We start from the raw sequence: 26829 nt of genomic DNA on the forward strand, positions 1-26829 counted from the left end.
CTCCAGCTGCTTTTGAACTACAATTCCCATAATCCCTAGCTGGCTGGTCAGGGATGATGGGAATTGTGGTCCCAAACACAGCTGTAGACCCAAGTTTGATGAAACCCTGATCTAGAAGCATAGTTATTGTTTGCAATGCCTGGGTTATAAATAGGATAACCTCCATATGTGCATAGCCACCAGAATATCATAATAAAACCACACATACAGAGTAGATCATAGACCATAAAATTGTACAGTTGAAAGGGACCCCAGGGGTCATCTAGTCCAACCCCCTGCAATGCAGGAATCTCCACACACTGTCCTCCATCCAGTTTTGAAACCAGACTCTGCTTAGCTTTGCAAACAATACTGGTATTACTTAGTGTGCTTCCTAGGTGTAGGAACATCTCAGTGGTACTTAAACTAACCTTGGAAAGTAGGCCAGTGTGATTTCCTCTTGTACTGTGGATTGTGCAAGGCGGGGAACACTGAAGTGGAGAGGAATGGTGCCTTGCAAGAACCCATTCAGTAAGTTTGCAAACAGAGCTGGTTATGTATGTTTTGAATGGAGGCTTTCCTTCCTGGGTACGGACTGTTTGGCCAAACATTTGTTTTTATTTTAAAAGATGTATAAACGGCTTTATCGGGAATGTATCCTTCCTCTCTGCCTTGGTGAGGAGCCTTACGAGTTAGCTGGCATTGAAAAGAGGATGGAGTAGGAACGATTTGCTTTTTGTTCCCCGTGAGGAAAGCGAAAGAGGGAAGTGGGAAAAGCCCCTCTGCCCAAAAATTCCTGTGGGGTGAGGCAATTGGGAAATCATTTTCCAGAATCCCCTTTATTTGGGGAGGGCAGAAGAGAGCATAAAGGAATTCCCAGTTCACCTTTTCACTTAGGTTGAGTGGGAAATGACTGACAAACCGTGTGTGTGTGTGTGTGTGTGTGTGTGTGTGTCTAGGTCTAGGAACAGGTGTCAGATTTGGCTTTGGCAGTTGAAAAACAGCAGGTGCTCAGGCAGCAACCGTGACTTAGTTTGGGTGTGTGTGTCTCTGCGTTAAAGTTGGGCCATCTGAGGTCCTAGGGCAGGTGTGTGGGGATCCTTGGCCCTCCAGATGTTGTTGAACTGTGACTCCCATCACTCTTGGCCATTACCTGTGCTTTCTGGGGCTGATGGGAGTCATAGTCTAGCAACATCTAAAGGCCAAGGACCCCCCAGACCTGAGTTACAATCTGGTTCCAAAATTTGATAATTGTGGGGCTGAAATGAGCCCCAAAGTGGAACTGATCACATTTTAAGTGATCCAAAAAATCTGGATTTTATTTTTTTTAATGTTGTGTTTCTCAGGTTTAAAAAAATGTTTTTAGGGTAGATTTCCTTTTTTTCTTTTTTTAAAAGATAGTTATTAAGGTTTTACAAAAAGAAAAAAGGATACAGAATAAAGAAAAGGAAAAATACAAAAAGTACAAAAATACATAGAAAAAAAATGCAAAATACAAAGAAAATATATAGAAAACAGTTAAAAACAAATCAATCTTTTCATATCTTAGATTTCATTTACTTATTTCCTTGACCTCCTCACACCTCCCTTTTTTGTATTCCAGTTCACATGGTTAATTCAGCAAATCCTTACCCTCTTTGTTTTTATCTTAATTCTATATCTTAACATATTATGTTAAGGGTAGATTTTCAGGCTTCCCTGGTGGAGGCAGAATTTTTTATTTCTGGTTTTGGTGATCCTGTGAGTAATGTGCATATATGTCTTGCCAGGAATTGAAGCTTGCTTTTCCACCCCAGGATTAGCTTCCACTTCCAGAGTAGTTTGTGGGACCCCAATGTGCTCCGCAATGTTTACCATTTCCAGGAAGCCGCTTTGTGTCATTGTTTTGGCTCGCTCTCCCTATGATATCATTTGATTTTTTTCTTTCAATGTGACTCTTGAGTCTGTGATAAACGCAGGTGAGCTGATAGACGCTGCAGATAGCTTGCTGAGCTAATGATACTTGGCAGGTTTTGTGGCTTGGAGGGGTGAGGTGGGTGAACGCTTAAAAACAGGTGCCTTCCCTCCTCCTTACAGCCTTGGGACCTGTGTAATGGCTTGCCTTTCTGGCATATAATGCCGTGCGTTATTCTTGTTATCTGTCCAGCAAGTGTCTTGCTCAGGTGCGGGGAGGGGTGGGGCCCTCCTGGCCATGTTTGCTGGAGTTGGTGGCCGTTGTGGTTTAGCACCATCTGTTCCTCACACCTGGCGTTGCTGCTGCAACTTTCTCCTTTGTTATCCTCAAGACTAGCCTGTAAGGTGCTATAATCCAGGCTTTTCTTTGATGGCTGTCATTCAGGACCAGACAGGCGAGGTGGCCTGCTTCGGATGTCTGATCCCTGCACTCTTTCAAAAGAGATGCAGATGGTCCGTTAAACGACTGATGGTTATTTTTTCCTGCATGTGCTTGTGAGCATACCTACACACGTACAAGTGCGCCAGCCTTGTGGACTTCTCCTTAAGTCCCACATCGCCTTGGACTGTCTCTGAGCACCAGAACAGGCCTGTTGTATACTGGGTGCAGTTCAAGATGCTGTGCTTCTAAGGCCTACACTGCAGGGCTGGGGGACAAGTGCCCTTCCAGGTGATGTTGAGTTCCAACCCCTATCAACCCTGGCCCTGGGGGTGATAGGAACTGTAGACCAGCAGCAACTGGAGGCAGTGTTTGCCGGGCAAATTTTGCACCGGGCTATTGGCCACTTGTGGTGCCTGATGTCTCTGGAGGTGCATGCCTGGGGATCTTAGGATCTTGCCTGTTTCCACATCCTGTAGAATTTTATCAATGATATTTTATCTTCGCAATCAGAAGAAATTTCAGGAAGCAAAAAGACTCACGAGCTATTGGGCCCCTAACTGGCAAGTAGACATTCCGTTTTGGAGACCCTGGTTTGGAGACCATTTGGCGCCTAGCTTATATATCTGGGTTTTTAAAAGTGTGGCATCTAGACTAGCTATCCAGGATCATAGGAAACTCCTGTTATGGCCGTAGCTTGCCTGCTTTGGATGCAGAAATTTCCAGGTTCAACTCCCAACATTGGGCTGGGAGAAAGATCTCTGTCCAAAAGAGGAACCCAAGGTGTGACCCTGTTTATAAGTCATGTTTGGTTTTAACTCATGTGCTCCTATATAGATTCTGCCCACATTTCACTCAGCTGACGGTTCTTGTAGATTCGACTCTGCGGGGGCAGAACCTGCCTCCGTGTGTTTTGGAAGCATAGGGCTGGGGTTATGATGGACAACAACATTGACCATTATTTCCTGATTTGCAACATTCATTTGCCTCTCTCTCTAGCCAAGCTAAACACAGCTGGGTGCAAGGGAGCCTTCTTTCTGCATCAACAAACCATAAATCTCTTGCCTTGCCCCAACTGCCTTGTGCAAGAGATCACAGCTTTGTACGGATGTGTGTGAGCGCCTGCAGACGTACCCAGTCACGTGCCAGTGTTGATAGGAAGAGGTTGGCAGCCCACACATGGCCCTTTCTCTTTTTGTTTTGCTGCTTCGAGGCCCAGCCCCTCGTGTTGCAACCTTTTGCAACCAACTCAGTGTGTACTTCTGTGTCCTGTCAATGGCAGGTAATCTGCTTGCAACAAGCTGTTCCCGGAAACTGAGCGGGTCAGCCCAGCAGGGGGAAGAGCGTGTGCATACAAAATGGCATGGCTGAGGATCCAGACAGTGGTTGTTCTTATCTGGAGTGTGTGTGCTGTTTGGGTGGGGGTAGCTGATTGGCAAGGGAAGTAGAATTCTTGGTACCATCAATATCAATCGAGAGAACTAGCAGACTGTAGGGCAGGTAGCTTTGGCAAATGGTACTCTAAAAACCTAGGTTACAGTCACCAAAATGGAATGTCTAGGGGCCATTTCCACTTCTCCCCGTGAATAATCTTCTTCTTCTCCTTGCTTTACTTTACTTTTCTTGTTCTTCATTATCATCATCTATACTGCTCTATATTTTAAAGGAAAACTCTCAAAGCAGTTTACAACCCGTTAAGCCATCAAATAAAACAATTCAGAACAAGACAAATTCAAACTTCAAGGAAAATATCTAAGATCCTTCTCTAAAGTGATGTTTTGCCTTCCTCATATTTCTTAACCTGCTTAATTTATAGAGCTTGCCCTATAGCAGAAGTACCCTAGGAAGCCAGGGTCGCAGTGTAGGACTTGTAAGGCCAGGGTTCAAATCCCCGGACTCTGCCATGAAGCTCACTTGGGCCAGTTACAGCCCCATAACCTACCTCACAGGGTCGTTGTTTGGATTAATTGAGGAGGTGGGTGAACAGTCTACTGCTTGGAGAAAAAAAGCGGGATGTAAATGAAATAAATAAGCTTCTTCTGAAGAAAGCTGGAGGGGTTGGCCAGATGGAGATGTCAGACACCAGCCTGGCATTCAGAGATCTCCACGTGGTGCCATTTCGTGATTAGATTATATACCTGAGTTTCTGACACTGAGTGGGCCTTGTGAACTTCGTTAAGGGCCTTCTCACCCACCTTCTTCATGGTTCTCCTTAACTAAGAAGGCTCCCCCTTCCCCTTTTTAAAAAAGATAAGGGACTTAGTTTTTGACCCCTTTCCTCTAGGGCATAGGGGAGTGTTGTAGTTAAGAGACATGTTTGTTATTGATAAGGGTGTTGACCCACAAGCATTCACCCCCCTCCCAAATGCCCTTTTGGCTGTGTTGTAATTCTCATCCTCCTCCTTGAGCCAAGGATGGATGGGTTGTGTGAATTGTAGCAAGCTAGAGAGTCCTAGATGGCCACAAGGCAGCCCACTGCAACACCACCTTGTCCAAAAGTTCTGGAGCCAGTGTTTTGTCAAAAAGGTTGCCTACTCAGCTGAATTGGTCTGGGACTGACAGGGCAGACGGGGTTGGGCTATAGGACCTCTGACCTCTGGGTGCCCCCTGACCGCTGCTGTTCATCTGTGTGCCCGGTCCATTGTTATTACCCGCTTGCAAGAGCCCTGATGTAACAGCCCTGCAAGCTCTGCCTCGGTGACTCACTTCTGCTTCATAGGCCCGAGTCACTATTTTGTGGTCCTGGTGTTGCAAGCTTTTAGAACAAAGAGTTTCCTCGTGCTGTGCGGGAACACAGCTCTCTCTCTCGAATCTGTTCCTTGCAAATTGAAGGACCACTTCTTTTGGCACAAAGTGACTTTTTAGAGTTTCCCCGCTTCCTACACTGGAGCACTTGGCTGCTTTCTTTGTAGGGCTCATTTGCTGAATGGGGTTTCTTCTTTTCTCCCCCAGGACGTACACAGCGAAGGGCCCAAGATGAAGGAGGAAGTGGAAAAAGCAGTCTGGTTCATCTCCCGAGTGATGGATCGCGACCGGAAGCTGGAGAAGGAGAAGTTGGAGCGTTTCAGGGAGAGCCTGGCCACGATCCTATGCGAGCGCTACAAGGACCATTGGTACCCAGACAAACCCTGCAAAGGGCAGGCTTACAGGTAAGCAAGGAAGTTGATTTTTTTTTTATGAACTAAAATTGGAATACTGTCAACTGATGGAAGAGCTTTCAGCAAACAGAGCCCCCATCTTTCAGATGGTTAATGGTTAAGCTGACATTCACATTGTTACCAAATATTGTGTTATTACAAAACCTCAACATTTGTGGGCTGCTGATTTTAAATTGTTTGGAAATGCACACTGTTTGTAAGCCGATTTGGGATTCATTTGAATGGAGAGCGGCATAGAAATTCACTAAATCAACTCCCTTTCTGAATGCCAACAGGCTTGTTCACACACTGCATTGGGTGAAAGAGTCTACACTTCATACAGCTCGGTGGCTGCCACACCACTGTGACAAAATTTAAGAACTTGTAATGGAAATAAGGCACATTCTCCCTCTCTTTGCCCTTGTTTTGGCTTCTTTCCTCTTCTCAGTTTCCTTCCTCTTAGAGCGGGGTGGGAGGAAGCTGTAGAATGGTTTAGGACTACAACTCTTCATCAGCCTTGGCTAGCATGGTCAGTGGTCAAGGATAATGGGAGTTGCAGGCTCAGCAGTATCTAGAGGACTGCAAGCTCCTTATTAGTGCTGAAGCTTGGATTGTAAGCTCCTCGGGGCAGGGACCTTGGTGCTATGTGAGTAAATAAACAATACACAGCTGCTTCTCCTATTTGTTCTCTGTCTTAAAAACTAAATAGGCTGAGCGTAGGCTGAGATGTGATCTATATGTGGAGCCAAACTCCCTAACGGAACCATGAGGGCTAGCTACTTGGATAAATACATTTCACATTTAAAGGAGAGAGGGGAAGGAACAGACTGAGAGCAGCGGTTATGTTCCTTGCTCTGCCTCGAGATCCCAGACATCGTTAGTCACCCTCGACTCTTGTCTGTCTGTTTGTCGAGGATGAGGCAACGATTGGATGCCTCTTTATGGCGGCAGCTGTTTGCAGAGCTAGCTGCAAAATAACTGTATTGTACCTCTCAAGGCTATTTGTATAGCTGATAGAGAACTGCGGTTTACAAACCAGTTGGCTGCTGCTACGCCTGTGTCACCCGCCTGCAGGTCAGCTGGAAGCTTTGTTTGCAAGGACTCTGTCTGGAGCTTGTTGTACTACAGATTATTACCTGGCAGTCCTTGTTTTCTAATATTACAAATTGCTGTGCACACAGAGTACCCGAGTGGCAGAGCATGTTCATTTCAAGTAAATCCTGCTGAGCTTAGTGGCAATTAATTTCTGACTTTGCGCACGCGTAGAGAACAAATGTTCGAGTCGCCAGCAAAAGTAGAAATGTTAGATTGACCCAGCAAAATTGATTTGGTTGTAGATTCTGGGCAGACAAATGCAAAGGGCGAGTAGGCAACTACAGTTCTTAATTCTGAAGTTTAAATTGTGACTTGCTGGTGAAGGACGGGCAATAAAAACAATAAGTCTAATAATAATAAGAAGGGATTATGGTCTATGTGTATTGCATAATTTCGTGGATCTAGGGTTTCCCCCCATTGTGTTTACAAAAATGCATTCAAAATGCTAATTCAACAGCGCAGGAAATGATTGTATTCAAAATGTGAAAATGGAAGTGCTGGCAACCTTGAATATGTATAAATAGCTGGTTTGCCTCTCTTAAGTAGACTTAAAAGGCTCTTCAGTTTCTGACAAAGCTACATCGCAGATTTCTTTAGAGGAAATGAATATGAGCAAACCATGCTAATTTTCTTGGGTGTCTGGGTGGTTCTCCCCATTATGGGAATGTAGGTTTACCTGCTGCGCCTGATCACCGAATCTTGTTCTAAATCTAAGCCGTTTCTGCATTGTCTCTGCATCCTCGCAGGTGCATCCGAATCAACAGGCAGTATACCAAGGATGATGCCATCCTGAAAGCTTGTATGGAGAGTGGTCTCAATTACTCGGAATTGACGTTGAAAGGCGAAATTACAATCTGGATTGATCCTGGCGAGGTTTCCTGCAGGTGAGTGCATTCGACGGAACCGTCCCTTTAAAAAAGCAACAACCCCATAGGTGAGTTGTAATAGAAAGCACCCTTTGAAAGAGGGATTCCCCTTTGTGTTGTGTAAAGTACTTACGCTAAAAGTTGAATTTTTAATTGAGCACCAATAATTCTTGTTCGCTGTGGGTTAAACCACAGAGCCTAGGACTTGCCAATAAGAAGGTCAGTGGATCGAATCCCCGTGAAGGGGTGAGCTCCCATTGCTCGGTCCCTGCTCCTGCCAACCTAGCAGTTCGAAAGCATGTCAAAGTGCAAGTAGATAAATAGGTGCCACTCTAGCAGGAAGGTAAACGGCGTTTCCGTGCGCTGCTCTGGTTTGCCAGAAGCAGCTTAGTCATGCTGGCCACATGACCCGGAAGCTGTAGGCCGGCTCCCTCGACCAATAAAGCGAAATGAGCGCCGCAACCCCATGGTCGGTCACGGCTGGACCTAATGGTCAGGGATCCCTTTATCTTTACCTTTTTAATTCTTGCTTTTTGTTCAACCCAGTAATTTCTTTGAAGCACCCCCGTCCTTCAGATGAGCAACTTATAAGAGCGGTTTTAAAGCTTGCAATTCGTTTAGCTGGTTGTCTTTTTCAAACTTGGGGCACCAGTAGAAGCTCGTATAACTTATCCAGTAAATGGATTTTCATTTCCTTCTTTATTTCCATACGCCCCAACCACAGTACAAAAGTAAGATTGATTAAATACAAATTAGCCCCCCTCCCTGCTTGAACAGCATTTCAGGATTTAGATTACGTTTCTCTAAAGCACAGTATTGACTAAATACAGGATTAAGGACATTCTGTTTAACATAATATTCGATCTACTATAATACTAACTTTTCCTTTACGGCATTCATTGTTTTCTATAACGTGTGATTAAAACAAATGTCCCCATTCACTGGATCCACATTCGAGCTTTCTCGATTCACCTTGCATTTTCCATTAAAAAGATCAAGCCATCATTGGAACTGTTCTCTGCTTGCAAAATAAAACATTAAAAAACACAACTGCCTGTCTTTCTTCCAATGGAAGCTTGTGAGTGTAAATAGAGGGGAAGCGCTTCCTTCCAGTGTCTGACCCCTACCTTCCTTCTTCCCCACCCCAGACTTGGCGAGAACAGCCGCCCCTTCACGGTGAAGGATGATGAGGAGATGAAGAAGGAGAAGGAGAAGAAGGAGAGGGAGAGGGAGAAGGAGAAGAAAGCGGAGAGAAGCAGTAGCAGCAGCAGTGGCAAAGCAACGCCCGAGTCGGAGACGTCGGACTATCACTCCGAGTCTCCTTCGGAGTCTCCGTCCGAGTGTGCGTCGTCCTCGGAGGATGAGAGTTCCGGCAGGCGTTCTGCAGCAAAGACATCGCAGATTAAAGCCGGAGGAGCAAATCTCCCCAAACATGTAAGCTGATAGGAGAGAGGCTGGGAATCTGGTTCTGTACTGTGTGTTTGCTTCTAGGCAGCAATGTAATTTTATGCAGTGTTTTGTACTATAATAATAAAAACAATAAATAATTTATTGTTTATAACCCGCCCATCTGTCTGGGTTTCCTCAGCCGCTCTGGGCGGCTTCCAACAAAGTATTAAAAATGCAATAAAACATCAAACATTAAAAACCTCCCTAAATAGATGTCTTCTAAAATTCAAATAGTTGTTTATTTCCTTGACATCTGATGGGAGGGCGTTCCACAGGGCGGGTGCCGCTACTGAGAAGGCCCTCTGCCTGGTTCCCTGTAACTCCCACTTCTTGCAGGGAGGGAATCTTGGGCTGAATGATGGAGGTGGAGATGCTCCTTCAGGTATACTGGGCCGAGGCCATTTAGGGCTTTAAAGGTCAACACCAACACTTTGAATTGTGCTCAGAAATGTACTGGGTGGTCTTTCAGGACCGGTGTTATGTGGTCTCAGCGATCACTCCCAGTCACCAGTCCAGCTGCTGCATTTTGGATTAGGGCAAAGGGGGCAGTGGCCTACCAAGCTCAAACGACCCACCCACCTGCCTTACGTGCAACCAGTCTACGGGGATGACCCTGGCTGTCTGAATTGTGCTCGGAAACATACTGGTAGCCAATGTAGGTCTTTCAGGACAGGTGTTATATCGTCTCTGTTTTGTTTTGTACTGAGGTCGTTTATCTTGTGCCCAACCGTTAATAAAATACACCAATATGTTGCGTATTTAAGAAGTCCTATTCTGACCTCTCTTCCCCCCCTTTCCAGGATCCCCATCGCTACCGAACTCCGTCTCCCCTTTGGATCCCGCACCCACAAGGCACAGTGTTCAGCTACTTCCCTGTAACTTACTATTACGTTCAGCCGACGATGCCTGTTCTCCAGAGACCCAACCCCAACCCCAACATGTTGAAACGGCTCACAAAGCGAGCATCCAAACCCTGAAGACTGGGCAGAGCCTGGGGGTGGTTGTGGGGTTTTTTGGGGGGTGGGAAACCGTAGTATCCCTTCACGAAGGACACCTGGCTCCTAAGACTCCTCCTTGAGTCTGGAGAGGTTCCTTGAGAGGGGCTGGGCTGGGCTGACCTTGTTTCTATGGTGTTGAACAACTGTAGCATTCCAGTTTGTCTGATTAAGCCCTTCCAGAATGGACGGGCTGTGTTTGCCAGTGGTTAGAGCAGGGTAAGGTGAGTGTAAAATATATATTTATATATATATATATATAGTGTGAGTGTGAGTTTGAGAGTGTGTGTTTTCAGCTCTTTATAGAGAGAGAAATGTGAAGTGGTGGGGCAAAGGACCCGCGAGTTCCTAATTCTCAGTGGCTTTTCTCAAAGAGGTTTTCTGTAGGCGCTGTGTGTTTATCCTGCACTTTAGAACCAAACGCTGCTTCTGCTGCTTTGAAAGAGAGGGACAGGAGAGCTCCTGACCCCCTATTGCACTTTTATGGGAAAACATGCCATTGCGTGCAAATGCGCTCTGTCTGCAGCAAGGCAGAGGCCCAAATAGCATTAGAGCAGAGGGGGGGGGGACCTGTGATCCTACAGATGTTGCCAGGCTCCAGCTCCCTTCAGCCTCCCCCCCCCCCAGCCCTTGGGCTGCACTGGGGGGGGGGCTGATGTGACCTAGAGGGTTGCAGGGTCCTCCCACCCTCTGCTAGAGCCTCATTCCCTTGCTGTTGCTGCTCAGGTCTCCTTTTGCTGCCACCCCTAGCTTCTGCAATGCATCCAGGCATCTCTCGCCTACATTTCCAGCTCTTCTCCTTAAGGCAAGGCTGGGGGAGCCTGTAGCCCGTCAGCTGACCTTGTCTTTGGACTGCCAGCATGCTCAGTGGTGGTGGTGGGTTGGAGTTGCATCTAGCAGCATCTGAATGGCCACAGGTTCCCCTTCTCTGACTTAAGGTCTAGAAATTATAGGTGTTTTGTTTTTGTAAGCGCTGAGATACATCCCAGCTGTGATCCTACGTGCATATACTTGGCAGTAAGTCCAGTTCAATCCAGCAGGACTTAATTCTAAGTAGACATGCCTAGGATCGCACAGTTTGAATCCATGCGCACATATATATATTTATATAAATATAAATACATGCCGTACTGCCTTGCGTCTTTTCTCCTGGGAATACACACAGCTGCAATAATAATACTTACCTACCTCAAGAGATGCTCTTATCAAGTTATTATTGTTATTATTATCAAGTTGTTATTATTATTGTTCTTACTATTATTAATACTACTGAAGGATTGTTGGCACTTGACTGGACCTACTTCTTGTTGGGGAAAGTATTCTTGTTGTTGCTGATAAAATGACAGATAATATATATATTTAGATATATATTATGTATTCTGTAAATAACAATCGGGAGCTTTGTAATTTATGGAATGAAAATGATTTTGTAAATATGGTACCTGCAGCTTGTTTTTACGCACCATTGATACAACAAATTTTGCCTTTTTTTAAAAAAAAAAGCAAACGTCTCTCTTCTTTTTTTATACAGCTTTTTAAAACTAATAAAATAAATGATGCAAATAAAGGATAATGTTGTGTTTGTGGTTTGGGCGGGGGAGAGAAATGATGATGATGGAGGTGCAGCCATTGTACACAGGCACCCAAAAAAGGAACTTTCAAAACAAAGCAAATATGGAAGCGTTTCCATTCTAAAACAGACAGCTTTGTCCCCTCCAGATCTTGCTGGGTTACAACACATGGCCTGGAGACAGGCAGTCAGGTTGTGCATCTGCAGCAGTGAGCAGAGGAGGAATGACCGCTGGGAGGAGCTCAGTGAGAAGAAACGCCATGGCGATTCTGCAGCGGCAAAACTGGATGCCTCTCTCTGCCCCAGCTGCAACAAATCATGTCTCTCCTGTATCAGTCTCTGCAGCCACAGCAGGTGCTGTAACACTTCAGCGGTTTGGTTTGCCTTTACCCCTGCAATGGTGCACTTTAGACAGATCCCAACGCACACACTTTTACTCTGTCCAAGTTTCAACCAAGGGAGCACTTTATAGCCTTTTCATCTAGCAAAGCTTATCTGCCTCCCTGTTCTGTTCTACATATTTCCTAGCTCTGCAATGGCCTTTTTGAGTGGCCAGAGCCATATCCCAGGGGGCAACAGGATCCCATGGCCCTCCACTTGTGTGTCGGACAACCTCTGGGAATCAGCCCCAGCCAGCTTACCCCTCGGGGGTGATAGAAGGAGCTGCTATTCTTCCATCGGATTTCTTAACTGGTCCTCACCATGAGGTCCCAACACAGGTTACAGCGATTTAGAAAGACAGCATTCAAGCCAGTTAAAACAAAAGTCTCTGGCAGCAGGTGTCTCACACCGAATATAGCCGACCTGTAGAAAAGGCTCTATCCTCTGAAAACAGAGACGCCGGATGTACCCTTGTTAACTATGAAAATCCTTTAATAAAAAAAATTACTTTTTTAAAAAAAAAATAGGGTGGGTCTTAAAATATTGGTTGTAGCCCAATAGCAGCTGGGGGGCAGGGGCAACAGGCTCCATTCCACAATTGCTGGCCAAACAAAGCTGACCATGACCACATGTTTCTTACATAAAGGAAATGGAGGGAATGTCCTCTTTGGGATTTTCCTTCTCCATGCTAATAATTCCTTGCATTCGGTTTGCTCTCCCGCTAGAGAAAATAACCTTTACTGAAGGTTTCAGTGTTGTATACCAGCGTGCACCAACCTGGTATTCTCCAGATGGTTTGTGTTAAGTTGTGGGTGAACATATCGGACGACACAGCGATTCTTCAAACAGCTCTTGCTTATTCACAGGCCAGAACAGAACTGAACTGAAAGGTTCAGCCAGCCTGCTTATACAGAGCTCCACTAGAATGCAACAGTAACCATTTTCTGTAACTATCCAATCACGGAACATCACTTTCAATCCCTTATTTGCATATGTGAACCTGAGTGAAAACTATCTACAGTGTCCCCCTGCTGGCCCAGGGCGAGAACTTCAGCACATAACAGTTTGGACTACAGCTCCCATGAGCCCTAGGAAGTAAGTGTTGGCTGGGAATGATGGGAGCCTGTATGGGATAATTATTCCGGAAGATTATTGTAATTTTGAGGAGATAGTGATCTGACATGGCCAACTCTTCCTGTCTGGTTATCTCTTCCTGACTCTGGTCATTATGTTTTATTGCTTTCTCTATCCCTTGGGAAAAAAATGTCTTTGATGTAGAGTAGCTCAGCCCCAGCAGGGACCAGCATCTATAAAATACCTAGTTTTGAATACAGGAGCTGGGAGTTTGCGCACAGGCTGTTGGCCACAGAGCTGTGCAAAAGAAGGCTACCTGCTGGTCACCTCACCACGTCTCCAGGGCTTCCCCTTGGCAGACTGAAGTGCTGCTTGGTAATGTATATTTTACTTGCTGTTCATAATAAAATCTGAAATCTTCTCACCCACTTGCGTTTGTATTGCTTCTGAATCTAATTTTAAAAGAGCCGTCTTGCATTTGGCAAGACAGAGCCGTACTCCAAAAGATCTGGAGGGTTCCACATTGGCAAAGGCTGATCCTACTTTAAACAGGGCTGGCATAACCAGTTCAGAACATTTCGTATGTGAAAGTAACACAACATGCACCGTTTTGCTCTAGGGTTGCACCCCATGTGCTTTTTCTGCACACACAGGCACAATTGGGAGCCAATGTGTCATTGGTGGTGGGAGTCCAGGCTTCGAAACCCCACTTTCAGCCGTGAAGCTCACTGCGTCACCTTGGGCCAGTCGCTGCCTCTAAGCCTAACCCACCTCACTGAGTTATGAGCACAACCACAATAAAAGAGACTGCTGGATCAGGCCAATGGACAAGCCTGTCCAACATTCGGTTCTCACAGCTGCAAAACAGCGGCCTGTGGGGGCCATGCAAGCAGGGGATGGGGAAAGAGCATTGCAGTTGGTTGCAGTCACTGCCTCCTGTGGCAGTGAGTTCCATAGTTTAACTCTGCACTGCATGAAGAAGCGCTTGCTTTTATCTGTCTCGAATCTTGCAACCAGCTTCATTCGATGCCCCTGAGTTCTAGAGTTATATATATATATGAGAGAGAGAGAAAGAGAGAGAGAGAGAGAAAGAGAGAGAGTAACCTCTCTCTATTCACTTTCCCCATGCCATAAAATGATAAGTTTCCATGCATTGCAGCGGGGTTGGGCTTGATGACCATCGGGGGTCCCTTCCAACTGTATGATTCTATGTCGCCTCTTAACTCTCCTTTCCTGGAAACTAGACAGTCCCAAATGATGCAACCTCTTCGGCAAAGGCTCAGCATATATTCCGATCTAATAAACGACAAACGGCAGCAACAAGCTTCACACAGAGCTGCTGGCTGTGCTTCTTTGCACTGCGTGGAATTTTTCCCTCGAGGAAAATGTTACCGTTCGCATCCCGTGGCGTCAGAAACTAAGATGGTCCTAAGCCCTAGGAATCATCCCGAATTCCTTTAGCTGCAGTTCTCTCCTAAAGCCACCAGGGCGGGCTATTGCTCTATAGGTGTGCAAGTGGCCTGTGGCTTCCCTATTCTCATTCATTCACGAACTTCAGAAATAGAGAGAAGGGACTCTCTTTGTAGCGCCGTCAATGGCAGAGGGCTGACTGCACCAACTGGGGTTTTTCTTGGTGCAGGATGCCCTTTGCGTGCAGCTAGTCCCATTCAAGGAGACATGTTGCAGACAATAGCAATGGTGGACAGGTGCTAAAAAAGAGAGCACCCTTCCTGTAGCTCACTGGTTAGAGCATCCCCTTTGTGTGCAGGATCTCGCTGGAATCCTGGTTCAGTCCCCACCATCACCTGGAAGCCCTGAGGGAAAAGACACCAGTCTAAAATTCTGCAGAGCTTCTGCCTGTCTAAACGTCGGGAAGAACATTTCTGACGGACAGAGCTGTTTGACCGTGGAACTGTCTCCCTCGGGAGGTGGTGGTCTCTCCTTCCTTGGAGGTTTTTAAGCAGAGGTTGGGTGACCATCTGCCATGGATGCTTTTGTTGAGATCCCTGCATTGCAGGGGGTTGGTCTAGATGACCCTTGGGGGCCCCTTGCTACTCTACAATTCTGGAAAGGGTCTGACTCATTGCAAGGCGGCTAGCTAACTTTAATTGTTGGGGGTTGGTCTAGATGACCCTTGGGGGCCCCTTGCTACTCTACAATTCTGGAAAGGGTCTGACTCATTGCAAGGCGGCTAGCTAACTTTAATTGTTGTGCAGAAGAGGAGATTGCAGCAAGGCTAGCTTGCTTAACATGGGTTGATCTGAACCAGCAAAAAGCATCCACATTGCATGCAGTTCCTGACGTACCTCCAGGTATGGCTAGGAGAGGAGACAGCAGTCTTCATTCCTGGAGAGCTGCTGCCAATCAGTGTAGACCAGAGGTTTTCAAACTTTTTTGAGTCCACGGCTCCTTAGACCAAGTACCTTCTTTCTGCGGCACTCTTGTGGGGCTCAGGAGCCCAGTTATGTCACCCCTTGCCTGCAGAGCTGGCAGCCTCTCGCCCTTTTTTGAAAACACCCTCCATTGTGGAGTCGTCCCCCCGCTCTAATCCCCTCTCTTTGGGAGTCCTATGGCCAGCCGCTGCTGCCACTCCTGGTCTCTGAGCTGCCCTCCCTTCCCTCAAGAGAGGTGCCTCCTCACACTGCCCCACAGAGGCCTGGGAAGCAGCCCCTCGCCAGCCCCAGAGGTACTATTTGCCTGGGGAGCTTGTAGCCAAGGCTGCTGCAACAAACAGCGGTGCAAGCCTTTGGGAAGCAGAGAGGAGGGAGGGAGGGAGGGAGGGAGGGAGGGAGGGAAGGAAGGAAGCCAGAGGCCAGTGTTGCCCACAGCACCTTTGACCATCATTCAAGGCACCCCAGGGTGCCATGGCTCCCTGGTTGAAAACTACTGGTGTAGACAACACTGAGCTGTCTAGATAGACCAAGGCTTTGACTCAGCATTCGGAGGCTTCCTATGTTTCTGTGCCTTGAATAGCTGCGTGGAAGAGGGGATTTCATTGAGCCCAGCTTGCTTAGTCAGCAGCATGGAGAAACTGAAACATGATCCACTAGCAAAACCCAGTAGTATCCTATCTTGCGTAGGGCAGACAATGTCCCTCCTCCCTTCCGCCAGCCTCCTGCCTCTAACCATGCCTAACTGTAGCTTGATAAAGCAGCCGTGAGCCAGTGATAAAGCTTATCTGCCCTTTCTGAACCAAATCAAGCCACTGTAGTGTGTGAAGCTAGAGAGACCAGTGAACAAGCTGGTAGCTCTTTATCTGGGCTGTGTGCTTACCCAGAAAGGTGAGAGAGGCCTTTTGTTCCATTTCCTTCAAAATGCCTTTGCAACTTATCTTGGCCCAGCTAGGGCGGGCTTAACAGATGAGGCAAACAGTTCCCGACTTTGGATTTTGGAAACGTACAGCCAAACCAACCGGGAAGTAACTTGTACCCTCCAACATTTCTCCGATGAAAATAAGGACACCTGATTCCATAACAACAACAACAACAACATTTATACCCTGCTCATAATATCTGGGTGGCTTCCAACGCATATCAAAACATAATAAACATTAAGCATTAAATAACTCCCCCCTACAGGACTGCCTTCAGATGTCTTCTCAAGGTGTTAGAGTTACTTATCTCCTTGGATTGGGGGGAGGAACACATAGCTCCATACCTTCCAACATTTCTCCAATGAAAATACAGACATCCCAAGGAAAAGTGGGACGTTCTGGGGTCAAATCAGAAACCGGGACGGTTTTTGTAAATCAGGGACTGTCCCTGGAAAATAGGAGGGTCTGGTAACTGTTTTTTTTTAACTGGGGTGTGTTTGCAATTGTTTCAGTTGCTTTGATATATATATAATTGTTTTAGACATATAGATTGCATTGCAAATCATTTTGTGATGCATCATAGGAAGTGATTCATAAATGCGGGTTTACCCTTGGGCCTGATCCGGAGGCTCCAGCTGGTGCAAAACACTGCTGCTAGATTGCCAATGGGGACAGACTATCGCCAGCACATCCCTTTCACTGGTTGCTCATATGCTACCAGATCAGGTTCAAGGTCCTTGTATTAATTTACAAGGCTCTTAACAATTTGGGTCCAGGATATCTCAGGAACTGCCTAAACCCTTATACCGCAAGCAGATCCCTGAGGTTTTCTGGGAAGTCACTGTTACTGCTCCCTCAAGCCTCAAGCCACAAAGCTTCTATCCACCAGGAATTGTGCTCAGAAACTTACTGGGAGTCAATGTAGGTCTTTCAGGACCAGTGTTATATGGTTCCAGCAGCTGCTACCAGTCTCCAGTCTAGCTGCTGCATTCTGGATTAGTCTAGCTATCATGCTGGAGGAGCTTTGCTTACTAAGTTTCTGCTGGTCATGTTAAAGACACAAGAGCACAGCCAGGAAAAAATTTGGCAACCTTTGCTGATGACATTTGAGAAGCATGGTGACCAAATTTTCCCTCACAGGGCTCCTGTGCTGTTAATAGCTTCTGAACAAGCAAGCAAGCAAACACTTAGAAGGAAACTTTTTCATGGCATGAAGATAAGTGGTAGGAACAAGTTGCACCTCTTAGAAACTTTTCTGAGTCCAGCAGCTGTTAAATGCGCAGGAGCTCTTCCAGGGGGTAAAAGCTAACAACCTCAACCATTAAACTTTTCAGACTGGTTATTAAAATTCTTCACCGGATTTTATAAGGTTGCCTGAATTAATTAGCCCTCTCAGTCCCTTAGTTTTGTAACTGTTTTTTGAGCCCTTGAAAGGGTTGCTTCTCAAACATTTAAATATACTTTCTACTCCGCCAACCCGAAACCAATGATCAGAGCCGATGATTCACACTGTATATTTAAAGCACGTGACTTGCCCCATAGCATCCTGGGAAGTGTAGTTTGTTCAGGGTGCTGGGTATTGTGGCTCTGTAAGGGGGAAACCACAGTTCCCAGGATTATTTGGGGGAAGTCACATGTTTTAAATGCACAGTGTAGATCTGCCCATGGATACTTCCTGATGTTGGGTGGTGAAGTGAAAAACAAAAAGTCTTCTGCAAACCTGCTATTATTGCCCTCGAGGGCCTGAAGCTTGGAGGCACTAATCTCAATGCAGGCATAAACAGAGGCACAGCAAGCCCCCTGCTAATATTGCAAGGAAGCTTCCTAACAACAAAGCAGTGGCCCTTTCTAAGTCTGCTTCTTCCCAAGCAAGGGCACAGTGAGGGCGCTTTCCGCTGGGGGGCAGTGAGGGTTCTTCGCCATGCAGTCCCAGTCCCCTTGGCCGGAGGCACAACTTGCTTTAGGATGCTGTCTCTCCCTGGAAAGTCAGATACAGTGGTACCTCAGGTTACAGACACTTCAAGTTACAGATGCTTCAGGTTACAGACTCTGCTAACCCAGAAATAATACCTCGGGTTAAGAACTTTGTCCAAGGATGAGAACAGAAATCATGCTCCGGCGGCATGGTAGCAGTAGGAGGCCCCATTAGCTAAAGTGGTGCTTCAGGTTAAGAACAGTTTCAGGTTAAGAACGGACCTCCAGAACGAATTAAGTTCTTAACCAGAGGTACCACTGTACTCCAAAGAGAGGGCTGCCCCACAGTTAGATAACCACACATGGTAGAGCATCTGCTTTTCGTGCAGGAGATTGCAGGTTCCATTCCTGACATCTCCAGGTTGGGCTTGTGTACTTTTTTGTTATACACACCGACAACTGGGAAACACTGGCCTGTAAGCACTCCAGTTGGAGAACAGCCTTTACCAAAGGTATCATGGGCTTTGAAGACACTCAAACTCAGGATGCAAGGGAGAAACATGCTAAGAGGAAGGCATGCTTGGCAAATCCACACGATGATCAACTCCCACCCGGAAACCAACGTCCCCACTGTGGAAGGACATGTGGATCCAGAATTGGCCTCCACAGTCACTTATGGACTCTCTGTCAAAACCATGTTTATGGAAGACAATCTTACTCAGCTACGAGTGATCGCTGAAGAAGAAGCGCTTTTTTTGTTGCAGAAGAAAATCCTCAAAAAATACCAGCCCTCATTTATATATTAAAAAGTGTGTGGATTCATAGAATCGTATAAGTGGAAGGGACCCTGAGGGTCATCTAGTCCAACCCCCTGCAAGGCAGGAATCTCAACTAAAGCATCCATGACAGATGACCATCCTTCGAGGGAACAATCCTCTAACTCAGGTTTGGGGAGCCATTGGCCCTCCAGATGTTGCCCCAGGAAGAATGGTCAATGACTAGGGATTATGGGAGGTGTGCTTCAGCAACACCTGGCAGGCCAAAGGTTCCTTGCGCATGCTGTTAACTGAAGGAGCTCTCTGTTTGGAAGGGCTGCCTGGTGTGAAGCTGAAGAACCACAAGAAGGAAGATCAGGAGTCTGGAAATGGCTGCCCTTTAGTACTCGATCAGCAGACATTTGACCCCTGGCCCCCAGGAGTCTTCCCCATGATGGTGAGATGTTTTGCATCATAAACCGCAGTATTCCCACCCCCACCCCCGAATTTGCGTCTATAGATGGTGCATACAAATGTTATGCAATTCTGTAACAACCCTTTTTTGGGTGATGATGGCTGTTGAAGGATTGCACAATGTCATGTGATTTATTTAAAAGTGACCCTCTTATGCTTGGGCATTTTCACTTTCTGGGAGGAGGAGGAAGACAATGTGATTTAGTGGTTAGTGCGTCAGACTAGGACTTGGGAGACCGGGGTTCAAATCCTCACATGGCCATGACAGTGGCATAGTGTGGGTTGCCAGTGCCCGGGGCTGCGTGGAGGTGTGGGTGGGTGGGAAACAGACAGAGTACGCATGCCCATTCAGCTGCCTAATGGAAGTGTCTCCATCACCCAGGAAATTGTAGCCATAGAGACGAGAAAAGAAGAGTCGTTCTGTTGTCTGGAGAGGCCACTTTCTGCTTCGCATGGAGAAGCTGTTTTCAATGGAGCCCATGCAGCTGTATTGAGGCACCACCAGGTGTTGAAATCTTATGCCCCTAACAATTTCATGCCCAGGGCAACTGGCCTTGCTATGCCACTGGGCAGTGAAGCTTCCTGGGTGCCTTTGGACTGCCTCTCAGACTAACCTACCTCGCAGGGTTGTTAACGGGGATTAAATGAGGAGGGGGGATACCACGAGCTCCTTGGAGAAAAAGATTGGGAGAAATGTGCATCACAGAGAAGATGGTGAGGTGCCCCTCTGTGTTGACCCAGATGCGGAAGGGGACCAGAAGCTCAAGCCTGAGATGCCACATTCCTTACATAGAGTCCCCGATTTGCGGTTTTAGCCAAATGTGGTAAGCCTCTAAAGAGATTAGCGATGCATTTGTTTTTCTTTCTTGGGTGCTGCTGGAGAAATGGGTGTCTGCAGAAAATGTGTTTTTCCACTTGCCTAGAACAAAGTTTTTATTCTCTCTCTTGCAGGGCTCCTCCTGTGCTTAACAGGCAGTAATCCAAGAGACGGAACTTTTCCCCATCACTGCACCTGCTGAAATTCTGCACTGTACGCTGTCCTGTTCCACCCTGCTGAAATCCCCTCTCCTGCACAACTATTAAAAAGTGCAAGAGCCCTGCCCTCTGCAACATCTGGCCGTCCTACACAGCAGTCAACCAATGGAGCTGACCAACTAGGACCAGCTGGATGGGATTCTGGGGGGTGGGAAGGTGTAATTCTGCAATACGACATTGCCCCAATAATGGTCCATTAATGGTGCGGTTATCCTGGACTGGCCACACATCCTTCCATGCTTTTAGCTGTGCTACGATGCCTCCCCAGGGTTATTGCATTTTTGTCATCTGGAGTGTCAAGCTTGCATTACAACCCAACGAAAGCAGGACGAAAAATAAACTGGAGCACTTTTGGTATGAAAAGCTACAGAATTTCATTCTTGATAATAGCCATTATAAAAGCTTTGCCAGCTACATTTCTGCTGGTTAGGCAGCTGCAGTGATCCAGGAGTCCTGTTTAAAAAAAGGGGGGGAGGAGAGAAACAGCCTTAAGCTCTACCAGTTGTATTTCTGCTTGTAGTGCAATGGTTAAATGGCAGCAATAGAGAGATTTGGAATGTGGCACAGCATAGCATTCAATGGTATGTCACCTTTAGGCTGCCAGGATTACTTTTGCATTATGAGAGCAAGTTCAACAGGTGAAGCTTTTCCACTTGTTGCTCCTCCATCGCTGGAGAGACTTTCCTGATTGTCTGCTGGCCATGAAACTGCGAAAACATCCAAGGGCCCCAGCAGGAAAATATATTGACAACACTTTGTTATTGTATCTGAGAAGCATGGGTTGCTAAATCCGGTGGCCAACTTTTCATTGAGTCCACCTACTTATTTTTAAATTATTGGCTTAAATTACAATTTGCAGATGAAGGAAAGTTCCTCAAAATAGACCTTTCCAACAAGAAATTTCTTCTGGCTTCTCAGCTGGAACAACCCTTTCCATGGCTCTATTTTCTACTTCTGATTAAACAGAGAAAACTACCTTATACAGAATCATAGGAAAGGTGATTCACATGTTACATTGAACAAGTGCCCCTGTATTCACAAATAGCTGACCTGGACATTGGTACATTTATTCACACGTAGCCTTCAGTGAGTGTACAGTCTGCATATATCTCACCAAGTATACGCTCTTTCCATTAGGGAGACTTTGCATATCAGTAGCAGGAGTAATTCATTATATGCCCCCCCCCATCTGACTGCGTTGCTCCAGCCTCTCTGGTCTACAGGAGTGTCAACTTGGCCCAGTGACCATGGGTGCCTGGGCTGTGGGTGCCATGCACCGTGCATGGCCCTAGCACTGAAATTTGTGAGTGCCCGGCCACTTCATGGGGAATTTTGTGGGTGGTTGGGCACCCAGGGCCCCAGGGAATTGGCACCTATGTTGGGCTGTTTCCAGCCAGTTATAAAACTGCAATAAAACACCACACATTAAAAAACTTCCCTATACAGGGCTGTCTTCAAATGTCGTCTAAAAGTCAGATAGTAGTTTATTTCCTTGGCATCTGATGGGAGGGTGTTCCGCAGGAAAGGAGCCACTACTGAGAAGACCCTGTGCTTGGTTCCCTGTAACCTCAGTTTACTTCACAGTGAGGCAAATGCAAGAAGGCCCTCAGAGCTGGACCTCACTGTCTGGGATGAACGGTGTGGGTAGCGATGCCAGACCCTCCAACTGCCTCCATTTTCCAGGGACGTCCCTGATTTAGGGAAGCCATCCCAAAATCTGATTTGATCCCATAATGTCCCACTTTTCCTTAGGATGTCCCTATTTTCATTGGAGAAACGTTGGAGGGTATGGAGTTTTCTGACCCCTGGGCCGTCTGAAGGAAATCCTGTATAGGGAAGTTTTAAAAAATGTTTAATGTTTTATTATGTTTTTATATATGTTGGAAGCTGCCCAGAGTGGTTGGGGCAACCCAGTAAGATGTGTGGGGTATAAACAGTAAAATTATCATTATGGAATGGGACGTCACTATTTTCATTGGAGAAATGTTGGAAGGTATGAGATGCTCCTTCAGGTAAACAGGGCCAAAGCCATTTAGGGCCTTAAAAGTCAGCACCAGCTCTTTGAATTGTGTTTGGAAACATACTGGGGACTGATGTAGATCTTTCAGGACCAGCGGCCGCTCCCAGCCACCAGTCTAGCAACCGCTTTCTCTGATAGTTTAAGTTTCCGAGTCACCTTCAAAGGTGCAAAATGCCACTCTTTCCTGTCTCAAGTTCATTTGCACATTGAGATAAAATTGCAAAACACAGATCAGATTTGCCTAGAATCTCCGAGTATTGAAATCTGACAGCTGAAGCAAGCATTTGCAGAGTAATTTTTTTTGCAAATGTTGCAAACTCACCAAGATCTAAATCTACTGATCCTGTCTTAAAAGCATGGCGGCATGTAGATCATGAATGTTGTCGCCAGTACCCATCTGGCTCCCATGAAACCTGCAGGCAGCAAGATAAACTGAAATCAAATGGGTATCTTATCACTTGCGTCACCTCAAGTTGCATGGGAAGAATCACCACTAGGCACGGAGGCAGGAAATCTGGGCAAATTTAGTTCTTCTTTTTCCCTCCCTCTTTTCGACTAAAAATAGCAATCATACGTGCTTGCGGGTTTCTTGTTTTTAAAAGAATTGTTTGTGAGGTTGACCTAAATCTCACAATTTGGGCTTTTCAGAAGTTGGCCAGACCTCCTAATTCACAGCCTAAACCTGCATCAAATTAGATTGCAAACCTGCCAACTTCATGTCTGGATAGACTTGTCTACATAGGCCTAGATATTATTTTCATAATAGCTTGCTTGTGCAGTCTTTCCCCCAAACAAATTATCAGTTAAGGGAAAGACTACTGTATATACAGTGGTACCTCGGGTTACATACGCTTCAGGTTACAGACTCCGCTAACCCAGAAATAGTGCTTCAGATTAAGAACTCTGCTTCAGGATTAGAACAGAAATTGCGAAGCGGAGGCGCGGCAGCAGCAGGAGGCCCCATTAGCTAAAGTGGTGCTTCAGGTTAAGAACAGCTTCAGGTTAAGTACGGACCTCCACAACGAATTAAGTACTTAACCCGAGGTACCACTGTAGTTATCAAAAAAAGAAGAAGAAAGTTGTAAAGTTCGACTAAGATCCCCAGAAATTTCCAAGTAATCCACGGGGTGTGGGGGTGGGGGTGGGTAGGATGGCTGTCCTGGTTCTGGACCTTGCGTGACCTGGAGACATTAGCAGGCGATGCTGCTTTGTTCTGGGGTCATGCAAAACTTCACTCCTGATTTTGAAATTCAGAGGTCTGCTGTGTAGGATTTCCAGATCAAGAGCATCCAAGACCCTGAGATCTCAAGAGCCAAACATGAAACAGAGGGGCAGCCCTTGGTGATGTCATGGGAGTGCGCCCTGGAGATGGAGGTTAATTGGGAGAGGGGAGGCAGGCCGACCTTGCAGAGTATCTATGCTGTGATTTGCTGGCAGGTGGGCAACTGTGCCTTATCTATAGTGCCCACCTGGAGATTCAAGTCTTCCACCTCTAAGCGGTTTACATAAAATAGAAAATATTTATTTGAAAATGCTAGTAACCTGCAACTTTATAAAAACAAACAGAGATGAAATGTATCAAAGCGTATGAAAAATCAGCAGTTTTTTTTAATTGAGTTTTATAAATACAAAAAGCGGGAGGGGGGAAAGTAAAATTAAAAAACATACAAACACATAGACATACAAAAAAATAAACTGCTATTTACACAAACAAGAATTGTACCCACCCACCTGTGACTGCACAGTTCTTAGCACAAAATATGCACAACAAAATTGCATGCCTGGGGAGTCTTGCCTAAACAAAAATGGTTTTAGGAAGTACTGGAGGGAAATACAGCGAAGGTGCATGCCCTGATATCAATGGGTAGTGGCATTCCCATTTATTCTGGAACGGGTGGGAAAGTGAAATTTCAAGTAAGCCACACCTTCTGAAATAATTCTTCTTCTTAAACCCTGCCTATCCTCCTAAGAAGCCCCGCCTTTTTAACAATCTCCCACCACCAACATTTCATAAGCTGCCCAGAGAATTTGTGCCATTGGGCAGCCGGTAAATAAACAAATACATACATTTGGTCAGGGGAAAAATCTGTAAGTATAGATCAGTGACACCATTTCAGGATGCTCAAATCCGGCCACCCAAAACGGCCATGGCACTATACCTCTTGGTGGGTAGCTGACCTCCATTTGTTTTTGATCTGTTGAATTCACTTCTGTTTCCTTCCTTCTCTTCCTTCAGACCATAGCCCAAAGCTTGTTCTCTCCTGGATCCATTTCTGAATGCCCAGCCCACTGTACTGGGATCACCCTGGCAAGGAACTGACTCAAAGGAGGAGCTGGTTAGATCTTATTACATCTGTGCTTTCATTCCAGGGAACTCCTCTCATCCAGGGGCTGAAACTCTCAATCTTTCCAGGACAAGCCAAGACGGCAACTTCCGGTGGCTTCCCCGCCCATCACAGAAATAGCACTTGTGTGTCATAATGGCCCCTTCTATGAATCATAATTTCTCTCCATCTCCATGGCTGGTGCACCATTATTCAGAGCCGAGAGGAATCCTGGGATTATCTTATGCAATAAATGCCCTGTGTTTCATCGCTGGCTCCAAGAGGCATTTGGAGGTCTATTAAGAACATTCTGAAATGTTATGACACTGAAGCGCTATTTTTTGCAAGGCTTGTGGGTTGAACCTTAGGACCTCAGAAGAGCCCTGATGCACCAGTCCAATGGCCTGTCAAGTCCAGGATCCGACTCTCACTGTGGCCACCCAGAGGCCTGAGGGAAAGCTTCAAGCAGCACCCGAGTGCAAGACCACTTTCCCCTCCCGTGGTTTCCAACAACAGATTTTCAGAAGCATAGCTGCCTCCACCTGTGGAGGCCGAGTGGAGCCATACCAGCTAGAAGCCATCAATAGCCCTCTGCTTCACGAGCAGCCTCTGCGACTGCATCCTACAGGTTGCAGAAAACATCCCTACAGTGGTACCTCATGTTACAGACGCTTCAGGTTACAGGCACTTCAGGTTACAGACTCCACTAACCCAGAAATAGTACCTCGGGTTAAGAACTTTGCTTCAGGATGAGAATAGAAATTGCGTGGCGGCGGCGTGGCGGCAGCGGGAGGCCCCATTAGCTCAAGTGGTACCTCAGGTTAAGAACAGTTTCAGGTTAAGAACGGACCTCCAGAATGAATTAAGTTCTTAACCTGAGGTACCACTGTATTAGGTTTCACAAAGGCCACTATCAGGGCTGGATTTAGGTATGATGAGGCCCTAAGCTACTGAAGGTAATGGGGCCCTTTATATGTCCAGCTGACCTTTGTCAACAACAAATTGCCACTGTTTTTTGTGTTGAATATATGCTGTATGGTAATTTATGGACCTAATAGGTATCTAAAGCCATTTGCACATAACAGTCCATGCATAATGTAGGCACCCTATATATAAAAAGGTAAAGGTACCCCTGCTCATCAGGGCCAGTCGTGACCGACTCTGGGGTTGCGTGCTCATCTCGCTCAAGAGGCTGGGAGCTGGCGCTGTCCGAAGACACTTCCGGGTCACGTGGCCAACGTGACTAAGCTGCATCTGGCGAGCCAGCACCAGTGCCGCACACGGAAATGCCGTTTACCTTCCTGCTATAAAGCGGTACCTATTTATTTACTTGCACTTAAGGGTGCTTTCGAACTGCTAGGTAGGCAGAAGCTGGGACCAAACGACGGGAGCTCACCCCGCCGCGGGGATTCGAACCGCCAACCTTTCGATCGGCAGGTCCTAGGCTCTGTGGTTTAACCCACAGCGCCACCTGCATCCCTCACCCTATATATAGAAATGAGCAAACCAGTGATATTTTAGGGACCAGGCTAGCAGGCGGGGCCCATTACTTACATCATAGGAGCCTAAACAACACAAAACACTGTTGCTGTATGTAGGTTTTATTTTATTTGTTTTATCTTATATTCTGGAAATGTACATCCAGGTTTTTTTCCCTTTAAATTTTTTGGGGACCCCCAAGAGAGGGGGGCCCTAAGCTGCAGCTTGTTTAGCTTATACGTAAATCCGGCACTGTATGTGGTCTTGTCCAGAAGCTGTTGGACTCCATTTCCCCTCAGCCTCAGCTAGCATGGCCAGTGGTGAAGGATGATGGGAATTGTAGCCCCAAACGTATTGGAAGGCATCAATATAGAGGCATCATATTGACCAACTACCCTGGCTTTAATGAACTCTCTTGGGGGTGTACATCATAAACTTGCTGTTCTAATTTATACTAGGCATTTTGTGGTTTTCATATTGTAATTTTATGTCACGAACTCACCCTGATGTATGTAGATGAAGGCAGGTATACGAATTTAATAAGTAATAATCATGATAGAAAATCTCCCCACCCTCTCTATGCATCTACATAACATTAATTTATATCCGGTAACTTTTTTATTGTTCCAGTTACAGA

The 26829-nt window shown here is 46.2% G+C and overlaps 1 protein-coding gene and 2 long non-coding RNA genes across 3 annotated transcripts; 2 read left to right on the plus strand and 1 right to left on the minus strand.

The window, feature by feature from the left end:
- Window positions 1–5220: 5220 nt before the first annotated feature.
- Window positions 5221–9879, minus strand: LOC309375363. The gene is made up of 3 exons (XR_014170858.1): window positions 9743–9879; window positions 7220–7452; window positions 5221–5350 (listed from the first exon to the last, which is right to left on the minus strand). It is a non-coding gene; the product is annotated as an uncharacterized lncRNA (long non-coding RNA).
- LOC309375271 (uncharacterized protein) lies at window positions 5288–9835 on the plus strand (the record flags this gene model as incomplete). The annotated part of the gene is made up of 4 exons (XM_081920924.1): window positions 5288–5460; window positions 7290–7427; window positions 8558–8843; window positions 9659–9835. The coding sequence occupies 4 exons, from the start codon at window positions 5288–5290 to the stop codon at window positions 9833–9835; spliced, it is 774 nt and encodes a 257-aa protein (XP_081777050.1).
- Window positions 9880–19776: 9897 nt separating the features above from the next.
- On the plus strand, window positions 19777–20444 carry LOC309377067. The gene is made up of 2 exons (XR_014171423.1): window positions 19777–20158; window positions 20286–20444. It is a non-coding gene; the product is annotated as an uncharacterized lncRNA (long non-coding RNA).
- Window positions 20445–26829: the final 6385 nt, after the last annotated feature.

This window comes from Podarcis melisellensis (genome assembly GCF_964234715.1).
Source record: "Podarcis melisellensis genome assembly, chromosome: 8".
Lineage (NCBI taxonomy): Eukaryota > Metazoa > Chordata > Lepidosauria > Squamata > Lacertidae > Podarcis > Podarcis melisellensis.